Source organism: Crotalus tigris, unplaced genomic scaffold (assembly GCF_016545835.1).
Source record: "Crotalus tigris isolate CLP2741 ecotype Arizona unplaced genomic scaffold, ASM1654583v1 scf7180000018867.1602434, whole genome shotgun sequence".
Lineage (NCBI taxonomy): Eukaryota > Metazoa > Chordata > Lepidosauria > Squamata > Viperidae > Crotalus > Crotalus tigris.
The window spans coordinates 610,545-623,914 of record NW_024097246.1 but is presented as its reverse complement, the minus strand read 5'-3'; the positions used below and the strand labels follow the sequence as shown (position 1 = coordinate 623,914).

Genomic DNA, 13,370 nt, shown 5'->3' with positions numbered 1-13,370 from the left:
TCCCCCTTCCACCACCCAATCGCCTTCCGCCGGCCGAACCCGCCACGACGCCCAAGCCCACCCTGACGCTCCCACCAATCAGGGCCTTCCTCCGCCCCAGCCCGGGTCGGCCTCGCGCGCGCTTATGCTCGCCGACCGCCCTCGAGCCTTCCCAGCCAACGGGAAAGCGGGCTTTCGCTGCGAGCGGCCAATAGGGATCGGAGGCTACTGTCGTTCCTCCTTCCGCTCGCTTCAGCTGGGCCAATTAGAGGGCAGCGCGCGCCGCTCGGAGCCCGGGGAGCGGCATTGCAAGGAGCCGCCAGCGGAGAAACTCTCAACTCGCCGCCCCCGACGCCTGGACGAGATTCGAGCAGACAAGATTCCAGAAGAGCATTCCTAGGTAATTCGAGACGTCGCCAAGGAGACGGCGGTTCAAGAACCCTCCCCCCCAAGATATTGTTGCTACGGCGAATGCCCGGGTTCTGGAACTGCGTTACCTGGTAGAGCGGGGCGTGGATGTTCCAGAATTGCTTGCAAGGAAGGGCGGTCATCGTCGGCTTCGCTGTCGGGAAAACCGTAGAGACTGACAAAAAACCTGTAACTTGGCCGCTGATATAAAACCCGAATTCACTTGAAGATCCCGGTCTGCTGAGAAAGTCGAGCCGGTTTCGAGCCTGTCCATCGAGATCTGCATCCTGATTTCCGCCAACTCGGGAACTTCCAGTAGTTCTAAGGGTCGTGATTTATTTATTGTCCTGCAGTTGGAAGTCTGGAACCTTCCTGCACTCACGGCAGAGTTTAAAAAAAAAAAAAAGCAATGACAATTTGCAGAAGCGGGTGTTTGCTCCCGCAATGCGGGTTGGGAGTCAGTGTCCTCAAAAAATTGCTCTTGAGGAAATTGTCCTTAAATGTCTGAAGGGGGTCTTGCAACTGATAATCAACCAATGAGTGTCATGATGAGATGAAACAGGTTGCCTGACTGAGGAAGCCTTGTTTTTTTTTCTTTGCAGTTAAATCAGTCAGGATTAATCTAGGAAGCTGTGTGCTGATGGAAGCACCCCTGTCTGCCCCCCCCCCCTTTTCAGGTAGAGATGAACCTGTCATCGCACAAGCTGTGGTTTGGGGCATTCAGCCAATTTTTGTAGCAATCTCAGCTTGCAATTGACCCTATTCTCTTGCACTTGGTATTGCTTTTTTTTTCCATTAAAAAGTTTGCTGCTGCCATAGGTGAAAGTCAACTTGCTGGCATTTGGTGGAGTGACTGAACCTTGCCAGACCTGCTTGTCACCTGACACTAACATTGTCTTTGGAGTGAGGGAGATCTAGCCATGCTTTCTGAAGCTCTGCCCTGCTTCCAGTTACTCCGAATGGGCCCGGCCTCTTCTGGGGATTTGCCAAACCGGGATCTCTACACTTTTCGACCTGCCAAGCCCAGCTGCATTTATCGTCTGGGTCGCCGAGCTGAAGTTTGTGATGTCATTCTGGTGTCGGAGCAAAATCCAGCCTTGATCTCCCGGGTCCATGCAGAGATACATGCAGAACGGGATGCTGACAGCATGGCAGGGGAATGGCGAGTGGGCCTGGTGGACTGTAGCAGTTATGGTGAGTTCTTGTGAATACAAGTAGTCCTCGACTTACAACAGTTCATTTAGGGACCTTTTCAGTTACATCATCACTGAAAAAAGTGATTCTGACCGGGATTTTTTTTTTTTGCATTTACTTCCGTTACAGCATCCCTGTGGCCATGTGATCAAAATTCAGACACTTGGCAACTGACGTGTTTATGTTGGTTGCAGTGTGCCAGGGTCATGTGATCACTTTTTGCAACCTTCTGACAAGCAAAGTCAATGGGGAAGCCAGTTTTACTTAACAACCATGTTATTAACTTAACAACTCTAGTGATTCATTTAACAACTGTGGCAAGCAAAGTTGTAATAATGGGGCAAAACTAACTTAACAAATGTCTTGCTTAGCAACATAAATTTTGGGCTCAATTGTCGTAAGTCGAGGACTACCTGTATTATGCTGCTAAATTCTGGCCTAATTGTTTATTTACATCCCACCTTTGTTATTTTTATAAATAGCTGAAGGTGGCCAACACATTTTCCTGTCAGATGGGTTGGGCTGAGAGAGTGATTGATCCAACTCACAGTCTCTTGGTTTCTAGCCTGGTGCCTTAGCCAATGCACCAAAGAGTTCAGACACTTCTTCCTAAATGTATTGAATTTGAGCACATTTGGATTTTTGAGAATTAAGAAGAATTGCTTTTATCTGTTCATTTATTTTGAGAGCTTCAGAACAAAATCCACAACTCAGAAGTTGAATAATTGCTTAGATTAGTACAGGTAATATTTATATAAGGGGCGTCAACCTTATACTTGAAAAATCAAGTTCATTTCTGAAGGAGAAACATGCATTCCAAAAGGCCAGATCTGAAACAAACTACAATACAATTATGTATGACCATAATTGAGCCCAAAATTTCTATTGCTATGTGAGACAGTTGTTTTGTCCCATTTTATGACTTTTTTGCCACAGTTGCTAAGTGAATCGCTTTAGTTGCTCAGTAACACGGTTGTTAAGTGAATCTGACTTTTCCATTGACTTTGCTTGTCAGAAAGTCACAAAAGGTGTGATCACATGACACCGGGACACTGCAGCCGTCATAAACACGAATCTGTTGTAAAGCATCTAAATTTTGATCACTTGACCATGGAAATGCTGCAATGGCCATAAGTGTGAAAAGGATCATAAGTTGTAACTTCGAACAATCACTAAATGAACTGTTGTAAGTCAACGACCACCTGTAACTCACACTTAGAAAAAAACACTTCTTTTTTCACTTCTCTGCTTCTCTCTTGGTATTTTGCAATGCGTGAGAACCTGACTTGGTCCTGCACATGTGCAATATTTTAAAAAATGCCTCATTGTAAACTTGTGTATTAAGTGGCTACAGGTACTTATGACAAAACACTTTTCTAAATGTCCATCATCTTTTATCGTTGTCTGCTTCTGCTAAATGGGATGATTGCAAAGAATTCCACAAATTAGTGTGTCTAACTAATACTGGCCCATACACACTCAGAGCCTGAGGGGAAGACTACTGGCTACAAAGTTGTGCAGTGGTGAGGGCCTTGTGTGGCCAGTTGCCCCTTCCTGACATAAATCAGTTATGTATCCTAGGTGAAGAACAATTTCCCTTCATATGTTTTGCACATATAAGCCCATTTGAAAAAGATAATAGTTTGGCTAACCAGCATTTAAGTACATTTAAACCTTGACTAAGGGTGATATGATAGTGTTTCAATATCTCAGGGGGTGGTCACAAAGAAGAGGGAGTCAAGCTATTCTCCAAAGCGCCTGAAGGCAGGACAAGAAGCAACGGATGAAAACTAACCAAAGAGAGAAGCAACCTAGAACTAAGGAGAAACTTCCTGACAGTTAGAACAATTAACCAGTGGAACAACCTGCCTCCAGAAGCGGTGAATGCTCCAACACTGGAAGTTTAGATGACCTCTAAGATCCCTTCTAACATCATTATTATTAATATTATTATTATTATTATTATTATTATTATTATTATTATTACCACCATAATTGAACTCAGAATTATGGTTGTAAGTCATACCTGTCCTTAAAGCTAGTCATCATAAGATTGACCTGATTTTACAACTTTTCTTTTTTTGCAGCAGCAGCAGCAGTTCTTAAGTGAATGCCAAAGTTGTTAAGCGAACCCATCGTCTGCTGTGGGTATTTTTTGCCAGAAGCTGGAAGTAAATGCTAGTTTCTGACAAAAAAACAACATAAAATCAGGTTCATGTGACTGGGATGCTGCAAATGGCCGTCAATGTGCCCAATATGTGATCATGGGGTGCGGAGAACTGCCTATCAGAACTTCAAACCTGGGTCCTAAGTACATTTTGGGAGTCTGTGGTGACTTCAAACGCTTAGCGGCCGATCGTAAGTTGAGGACTAGACTACTTGTAACCCTTTTCCTCCTTTCAGGTACATACATCAATGCCCTCCGCATGTCCCACGGCCAGCGGGTGGATCTGAACGATGGGGACCTTCTGACTTTCGGCCATCCCAGCCCGGTGGCCGAGGGTTGCGTCTTGCCGCCGCCGCACGGCGACTCCGAGTTTTATTTCCTCTTCCAGAAAGTCCGTGTCCGGCCGCAAGACTTTGCAGCTATCACCGAACCCAAAGCCCCCTGGGCTTCCTCCTCCGGTTTCCGGCCCGTCTTGCCTTCCGACAACCATCGCATCCGGCCCCTGTCCCGTCATTCGCCCACCTCCCTCTCTTGCCGTCCTAAAGCCACCCTCATCCTCAGCTCCATCGGCAGCCTTAGCAAGCTGAAGCCCCAGCCCTTTACTTTCTCTTTGAGCCGGAGCCAGTGCAGGGATCCTCCTGCCCAGCCGAAACCATCCCGCAATCGCCGAAAGTCAGTTCACACGGTGCTTCCTGAACTAGAGGATGAAATCGCCCGTCTGGAAGAAGAGCAGCCACCCCCAGACAAGGAGCAGCGCTTGGGGACTTACCGGTGTTGCCAGAGTAGCAATTTGAGGCTCCAGCAAAGAACGCAGGAAGGGAGCAAAACGACCCAGGAAGATGTCGAACCAAAACTTCATATCACACCAAGTGGGTGAGTCCTTTTAAGGCCTATGATATATGCAACATTATTTCTCTTAAGGGGGGGGTGCGATGGCTCAGCGGTTAAAGACCCTGAGCTTGTCAGCTGGCGAGTTGACAGCCCGGGTTCAAGACCCAAGCTCCGTGCAAGGGGGGAGCCCCAGTTCCTGCTCACCTAGCAGTCCAAAAGCATACAAATGCAAGTAGATAAATAAGTTACCATTTTGATGGGGAGGTAAACAGCATTCTGTATGCCTTTGGTGTGTAGCAGGGGTCCCCAACCTGTGGGCCGTGAGGGGTTTGCAACCAGGCCGCAGAAATGGCCGGCTTGCACACTTGCATCCTCACTTGCACGAGCTGCTGGCGAGCGGGTGAGCGCTCCATTTAAGTGAGCGGCAGGTGTGCGTGCCTGGCTGAGGAATTCTGGGAATTGAAGTCCATCAGTCATAAAAGGGCCAAGTTTGAAGACCCCTGTCTTAGAGGAATAATATAATGGTCTAATAAGTGATTATCACCATTTATTTCATATATTTATTAGGTGCTTAGTGACAAAGGTCTTGCATTGGCTGGCTCTGAAGTAGCTTCCAGTGAGAGAAAGGCCTAACACATTAATCTTTCCTTGTAGGAAACCTACAGCAATACCCTGTTTATTTATCTTGATTGCCCTTTCCTGCATCTTCTCCAGTTTTGCGACTCTAACCTCTCCTTCCCTTCTTTCCTCTCATACTTGAGTCTGGAAATGTGAACTCTATATTCTCTCTTGAATGGAATTTAGACAATACAATTTAGTACAGCAAATTGAATAATAGAAGATGGAATGGCTGGTTCTCAGACTCATAAAAGATTTAGGCGATTGTTTTGTTAATGCAACCTTCTCTTGTTTTCAGTGGGGAAAAAAGCCTGTCCCAGGCATAGAAAGGTGACTTGAAGCAAACTTTAAAAATACAAAACAAAAACACCTTGTCCCTAATACACATGAGAATAAATTAGTTCTAAATGGAAAACACTTCATTTGTTGGAATTCTTGTAAACCCGTCCTATTCTTTTTTTAAAAAAAATAAATCTCGCTAAAGAAAACTCTGGGAATTGTGCTTGGAATCAGTGTTAGGCTTTGCTACAGGGCCTGACAGAAGATTTGGGAGATGTTTGTTTTTAAATGGACAATTCTGACATGATCTTGACTATTTGTCAGGTCTGCCATCTTCAGTTGCTTCGCTTTGCTTCATTGGCATCCTGCTGTAAACTGAAAGGGGAGAGGGAAGGAATTTGGGGAAGCTTGGGCTGCAGAGAAGATGAATGAAAGGGGGGAGGGAAACAAGCTGACAGGAACCAGAAGTGTCAAACTGGAATAAACCAGCTGTCAAGGACACCTATCCTGGGAACTATTTCAAGAAGAGTCCAGCTTCAAAGCAGTTCCCAAAACATCAAACCTGGATGTTATTGGACACTGTTGAACTGGTCAAGGGGGGAGGCCAGGGAAAGGGGAAAATTGTAAAATGTTGCACAGGCATACTCAGATCTACCCTTACTTTCGCTGCAATCATTTGTCTTTAGTAAAAGAACCTATCACTTCAACCAAATGGAGTCGAGGGTCTCTCTTTCCTAAAGATCTAAGTTGGGGCAGGTGTGACACTATTTCAGGAAATGAGCTTGGGCGATTATGACATGTTACAAATGTGTTATCTCTGTTTTGGTTCTTTCCAGAAAGCGTCGTGGCCGGCCTCGGAAGAATCCTTTGGGAAGCGCTGGCCAAGTTTTCTCCCAGTCACTGTCTGCCCTGGAGCCGTGTGCGGCTCCCCGGTGCCGCCTTCCCCAGGATGAGATGGTGGAGTGGGTCCAGTGCGATGGCTGCGACGCCTGGTACCACGTGGCCTGTGTGGGTTGCAGTTACAGCGTGGTGAAAGAGGCGGATTTTCGGTGTGTTGCCTGCCGTTCATAATGCCAGAAAATTCTCCACAGAAAACGGGTCCCATCAGTGACCAAGAAGATTTTTTTTAAAAAATAAGATCCCTGATGGATGCATGTAGACTACTGAAAATTTGCACAGGGTAAGCCTTCCTTCAAAGATAAGGAAGCAGAGATTGAATAGGGTGAGCTGTGGCTATGTAGAAAGGAATACCCCCTTCCCTTAGACAGAATGGGGCGAGCAACGTTGGACACGTCGTCATCCCCGTTTCTTGGGAAATCATTGCCGTGCTGAGAACGTGCCACGCTAGCCTTTGTGGGAATGTATCATGCTGTCAAACTGCTACCTGGTGATCATCTGGAGAAGGTCCACAAGAGCCTGGAGAACAAGGCAATGGACTCTTGGTGCAGAGGCGTCACTCCTGAAGTCGTTTGATCCTTCCAGCCCTGCAGAAGATGTTCAGGGAAGAACAATCCATACGCCAGTTGACTTGGGTAACAAATTCATAAAACAGCCAAACAGGCCAAAGTCAGATTGGCACCAGCTTTTGGATCCACACCAAATGGTCTGATCGCCATCAGTGCCTCACAGCAGGGAGAAAACACAGAAAAAGCAAACTTGGGAAGGCCGTTCCAAGAATTGCACCTCCAGATTTGAGGCTCTTCAAGTTCACGCATGGGACAATTTTCCAAGAATAGGAGATGCCTTGAAAGAGGGACACCTGCTGCTCTTTCTCAAGCCTTTGGCGGGGGTGGGGTGGGGTGGGGGGTGGGGTGGGGTGGGGGGTGGGGGGTGGGAGGAATGGCAGATGGAGAAGCAAACATGGAGTTAAAAGGTGAAGAAGTAAATGAAAAGAAGAAAAAAGAGTTCTAAATTCCAGAGAAATGAACAGGCTTTTGTTCGAATTGATGAGGCTGGGGCTGGTAGCGTTCACCATCTGCTTTGTCCATATTTAAAGCGACGGGTGTCTGCTTGAATGTTACACAAGGAAGCAACAAGGAAGGAAAGGTTTTCCATTCTCACTTTTCACCCTCTGTTCTCGCCTGAGACTAGTGGGGAAAGAAAGGGGAGGATCTTATTCTTTTAGCAATTGCTTTTTGACTTTTTAAATAAGCTCCTTGCACTTTATACGCTAATAAGGCAGACACATAACTGAGTGCTCCTTCTGATTTAACTTGGCTCCTCTTATGCATTAAAAGAAGCAGCCTGGTACAGTTATTTCTCAACCTTGGCAGCTTTCAGATGTGCGGACTTCAATTCCCAGAATTCCCCAGCCAGCATATGCGGACTGGCTGGCTGAGGAATTCTGGGAATTGAAGTCCGCACATCTTAAAAGCTGCCTAGTTTGAAAAGCACCAGTCTTGCAGCATCTTGAAGGCAAACGTGTTGCTTTGTTGGTCTCAGAAGGTTCCTGCAGCATTCTCCACAGTGTACATTGAGTGTCTATTTGCAGACAGAGCGAAGCTATTCTGTAAAATAAAAAGCAAGCGGCGAGTCTGGTGGTTTTCAAGGAAGACCCAATTCATATTCCTTTCCCGGATCAAACAATACTGCAGCTCCTCGTCTAGCCAAAATGGCTGCAAAAGCTTATGCTCCCATAAGTTTTATTGGGCAGTGTGGTGTGTTTTTCGTTTCTCTAAGGGTTTTTTGCATGTGATAAAGGAGGCGAGTTGCTGGTTTTAATCTTTCTCGAGAATGCTCAGCAGCTGCAATTTCTAGCATAGAAATGGAAACCATTTCTTAAATCTAGCCATAAGATGTGTGCAGATGTGTATGCACAAGGCATCCCAGCTACATAGGCACTTCACTTGACTGAAAAGTGGGGAGGTACCTTTTCCCCTTGGAAAAGGGAAATCCTCATTCAACTGTGGTACTTAAGCTATAGATCAATGCCAAACGACGGGGAATCTGTGCTTGTCTAGATGTTGAACAGCAGATCCCAGCCTCTCTCGGCTACACATCTGGAACGAACCGTATCTTCCAGCTTAGGAGGGAAGACGGGACTGGTCAAGCCACAGAATGAAGAATCTTCAACCTGGGGAAAGGGCTAGAAGTGGGCTCCATCTCCGGGGGAATCTGTTCACATACATTGTAAGGCTTCTGCTAGCAAAAGACACAACAGGAGATCAAAAGCTGAACCCCTCTCGAAAAAGGATATTTGCTGTAAACCATAAGTTCTGCCCCAGTGGCTGCTTTGTTTTCTCAAGATGTGTCAACCAAAGCACTTTGCAGTTAAAAAAGGAAAGGCGATTCTTAATTTCAATCCCGTTTCTGTTCATCTTGGCTTCACTATCAGACTTCTGTGCAGCGCATTTGCTCGCATTTGCCGCCTCCAGTGACTCAATCTGGGAAACCCGCTTTTTAATATGCCAAAATGAAAAATAAGCTACTCCTGTAGGTTTACAGGGAAATTGCTGCCACAGAAGCAAACAAGAAACTCAACCAAAGACTTCCGTAATTTAGGAAAAAAGAGGCATTAAATTTTTATTCTTGTGCATTTGGCAAGCTTGTTTTTGCCTTTTTAAGGGGGAAGGAAGGAAGGAAGGATATCCTTTTCCTGTAACAATATTTCTCATCTTGCAACAGGCTTGATCTTATCTTAGCATTGAAATAAACCTAAACTACAAACTTAGTGGTTGCATAAATGGGATAAGACTAGAGGTGTTCAAACTAATTGTTTTTCCTTGAAAACAGTCTTATGGCAGCGTAATTACGGTTTTCACTTGTTGAAAGAATGCTCAACATTCTCGCTGTGATCTCAGATACTACCAACTTCACAAATACAGGTAGTCCTCGACTTATGAGCCCTAAATTTATGTTGCTGGGACATTTGTTAAGTGAATTTTGCCCCATTTTGCAACCTTTTCTTGCCACATTTGTTAACTGAATCACTGCACTTGTTAAGTGAGTCACACAGCTGTTAAGTGAATCTGGCTTCCTCATTGACTTTGCTTGTCAGAAGGTCGCAAAAGAGGATCACATGATCCCAGGACACTGCAACCGTCATAAATATGAGTCAGTTGCCAAGCATCTGAATTCTAATCATATGCTGCAACTGTCATAAGTGTGAAAAAGGGTCCTAAGTCGCTTTTTTCAGGGCCATAACTTTGAATGGTCACTAAGTGAACCGTTGTAAGTCGAGGACTACCTGTATTTGTGCCTCAGGGTAAGGTTGCAGGATTCTACTCTTGGTCGGTCACTGGGACCACAGGTTTAATCTTCCAAGCTTTCGGAGTCATGCTGGAGCCCATCCTCAGGGAACTTCTCTCTACCAGAATGTGAATTACTATACATAGAACGGGTGTGGAACCTTGGCTCTTTTATGACGCGTGGACTTCAACTCCCAGAATTCCTGAGCCAGCATGGCTCAGCTTGGAAACCTCCTTTTCCCCTCAGCATAGCTGGCTCAGGAATTCTGGGAGTTGAAGTCCACCAGTCATAAAAGAGCCAAGGTTCCACACCCCTGGCATAAAACAACCCAAAGCCCACATTCTGATAACCCGAAAACCCAGAAGACTAAAACCTCTGGTCCTGGTTACCGACCCAGCTTGGATCCTGCATTACAAGTCCCTTGTGAGAACTTTAAAAGGTGGAGTGAGGGTTTTTTTTTTTTAGTGTTGTCCTCCTGTTCCTTTCTAGCTTCCTTTTTGATATGAAATGGCCTCATGGGTGTCTTTTGCTCAATACAGTACAGGTAATCCTCAAAGTAACATTCATTACGTTCAAAGTGACTCGTTACCATTTTTCACACTTGCCATAGTTGCAGCATCCTTGTCACATGATCAAAACTTTGCGTGCACACCAACAGGCGTGCATTTTTGACAGTCATACTGTCCCCGGTGTGTGTGTATATGTGTGTGTCATGTGAATCACCATTTCTTAAGTCGTAGCTGACTTGATAAATAGTCAATAGGGCTAAGTCAGATTTGCTTAATGGTTGCATGATTCACTTAAGAACTGCAGCGATTCACTAAACAATTGTGGCAAAAAAAGATCATAAAATGAGGCACAACTCACCTAACGACTGTCTTGTTTAACAAGGGAAATTTTGAGCTTGACTGAGGCCATAAGTCAAGAACTGCCTGTATTATTTAAGCAATGGTAAACCTTGAGTGGAGGCGTCCAGCATATACGGCAGAAATTCTGCAGAGATACTCACTCAAATATCCCAATGTTATAATAATAATAATTTTAAAAAAATCTGCCTGAAAGATATTGCAGCAAAGAGAGTTCTAGTTCCCCATCTAGATAGTCTATCTTTTATACAACTCGGTTTAATTTTTGTTACTTCCCATTTTTTTCAACCAACATGTCATTTTATCCCACTGGATTACATTCAGGGCTTGTTCAGCATCTTCCTATCCTAAACAACTGTTCCCCAACCTTGTTTTAATTTTGTAAGTCATCTGGATTCACCACATGTACATTGGGGGGAAGGGGGCATGGCACATGGGTGTAATTATTTAATAAAAAAAAACTGTTGCCATAATGCCTCAGCCAGCATGGGCATTGCTGAGAAGGCTGGGAATTGAAATCCACAAATACCAAAGCTGGGATTTCCTGGAAAGAGTTTCACAGAGTTTTGTGCCCCTGAACTCCTCGGAGGGACTGGCAGAGAAAACCCCGTGCATCGGTAGCATTTGGGATGCTAATGGCAAAATTGCAGAAATATAATTGGAAGTGATCTAGAAACTTAAGGAGGAAGCTAAGATAACATGAAGCTTTGAGTAGAGTTGAACAATTCACACAGTATGCTGAGCCCAATCCAGTCATTATCATATTTATTTATTTATTTATTATATACCGCTTTAAGTGCAAGCACTCTCTAAGCGGTGTACACCAGTAAGCAATGTATATATATATTTACATTGCCCCCAACAATCTGGGTCCTCATTTTACCTACCCGGAAGGATGGAATGCTGAGTCAACTTTGAGCCGGTGAGATTTGAACCGCTGACCTGCTGAACACAGTCAGCTAAAGTGGCCTGCAGTACTGCACTCTAACTGCTGCGCCACCTCGGCTCTTATGTTAACTGCTTTCTTCCTGTTCCTTCCTTCCCTCCCTCCCTCTTTTACTACTTCAGGTGTCAAAGGACATATAAAGTTCCTCTTCACTTCCAGAAAAAAATATCAACCAATAATTTCAAGAAAAAAAAACTAGCCCAGAAACTGAATAATAAATGAAGTTCTCGATCTGATTAATTGGAAAGCAATTATGCCAATAAGCGCAAAAAAAAATGTAACTATGTAACTACAGCTTGCTGGGTGACTTTGGGCTAGTCATTCTTGGCTCATCTATTTTCCATGGAGGTGGTTGTGGACAAACACAACCCCTGGGGCTTCTACTGCACTTAGATATACCGTATGCACATGCCAAATAAAGAGTGTTAATGCTAAGACTCATCCCAAGAGTGGTCTCTCTGCAAAATGACTTGGTAAGTTGCCGGTATTCAAATAAAAGTTGCAACCAGGAGATCAGGAGAATCCCCTTATGGGCAATTGATTAGAAAGCATGGAGTAGGAATTAATGACGTTTTGTCATTAACAAGTAGTCCTTGACTTATGACCACAATTGAGCCCAAAATTTCTGTCGCTAAGCAGAGCAGTTGTCAAGTGAGTTTTGCCCCATTTTACAACCTTTTTTGCTGCAGTTGTTAAGTGAATCACTGCAGGTGTTGAGTTAGTAATATGGTTGCTAAGTGAATCTGGCTTCCCCATTGACTTTGCTTGCCGGAAGGTCGCCAGAGGTGATCCCATAACCCACGTAAGCGCAACCATCATAATTGAGTCAGTTGACAAGCACCTGAATTTTGATCACGTGACCATGAGGCTGATGTAACAGTCATAAGTGTGATACACAGTCATAAGCCACACTTTTCCAGTGCTGTTGTGACTTTGAACAGTCACTAAATGAACTGTTGTAATTTGAGGACTACCTGAATACAAAACTGTAAATGGTATGCACACTGCATTCCTCCATCCCCAAATAATAGGCACCTGGATTCAGAGAGATGTGGATAAACATTGAGGTCAATCATGTTTATCGGGTCTTCAAACTTGGGCCCTTTTATGACTTGTGGACTTCAACTCCCAGAATTCCTCAGCCAGCGTGCCTGATGTTTATGGACAGCACTTTTTATGTACGGAGTGATATTGGCCACAAGCTATGGTTTGAGTAACCCCTGGTGTCCTGATTTTGCAACACTGATCCATAGCATGCATTGGTGTGTGCAAACTAGACCATTTGAACTAGTATGATGTGTGAAGTAATCCACAGGCCAGGAAAACAAAGAAAAGGGGTATTTGCTTGGTTTAATTGTGGCCAGTGCAACTTTCTTGATACAAAGATACTCCTGATTTAAAAAAAAACACTTTCATGCTTATGTTAAATCAGTCAAGATTTTTTTAATAGAGGCCTCTTATGTCATGCAAACAATTGAACAAATTAGGAAAATCAAATACAAAGTTAAATCATTATGAAGTTATGATTAAAATAATACTGCCACCAACATTCTTCTCCCATGCCAGATACAATAGTACGTTACGAAAGAAATGAGGAACGGGTTATGACTTTCAATATTTAGAGCTAGCTTCCTTTTCCATGTTTGGTTTTTTTTTCCTTTGATGTATTGGCCTGCTTTTGAATTTGTAGCAGGGCAGGGAGGAAAAACGTGACATCTGGCCCTTGAAAAAATATCCTGCTCAAAATATATCTCATACCATGCGTTCTTGTGTCTCTAAGAGTGTGGATTTTCAGAGAGGGAGAAGATGCATATCCAGCATCTTGTGTGTACTCAGGAGAAAAAGGCAGCATCTGGAATCTGATATTTTGATGACTGCAATGGCAGTCAAAGTC

The 13,370-nt window shown here is 44.3% G+C and overlaps 1 protein-coding gene across 1 annotated transcript; it reads left to right on the top strand.

Moving 5' to 3' along the window:
• The first annotated feature begins 1,212 nt into the window (after window positions 1-1,212).
• Window positions 1,213-7,244, top strand: TCF19 (transcription factor 19). Its single transcript, XM_039357144.1, has 3 exons — window positions 1,213-1,581; window positions 3,985-4,621; window positions 6,313-7,244. The coding sequence occupies exons 1-3, from the start codon at window positions 1,308-1,310 to the stop codon at window positions 6,545-6,547; spliced, it is 1,146 nt and encodes a 381-aa protein (XP_039213078.1). The 5' UTR covers window positions 1,213-1,307; the 3' UTR covers window positions 6,548-7,244.
• Window positions 7,245-13,370: the final 6,126 nt, after the last annotated feature.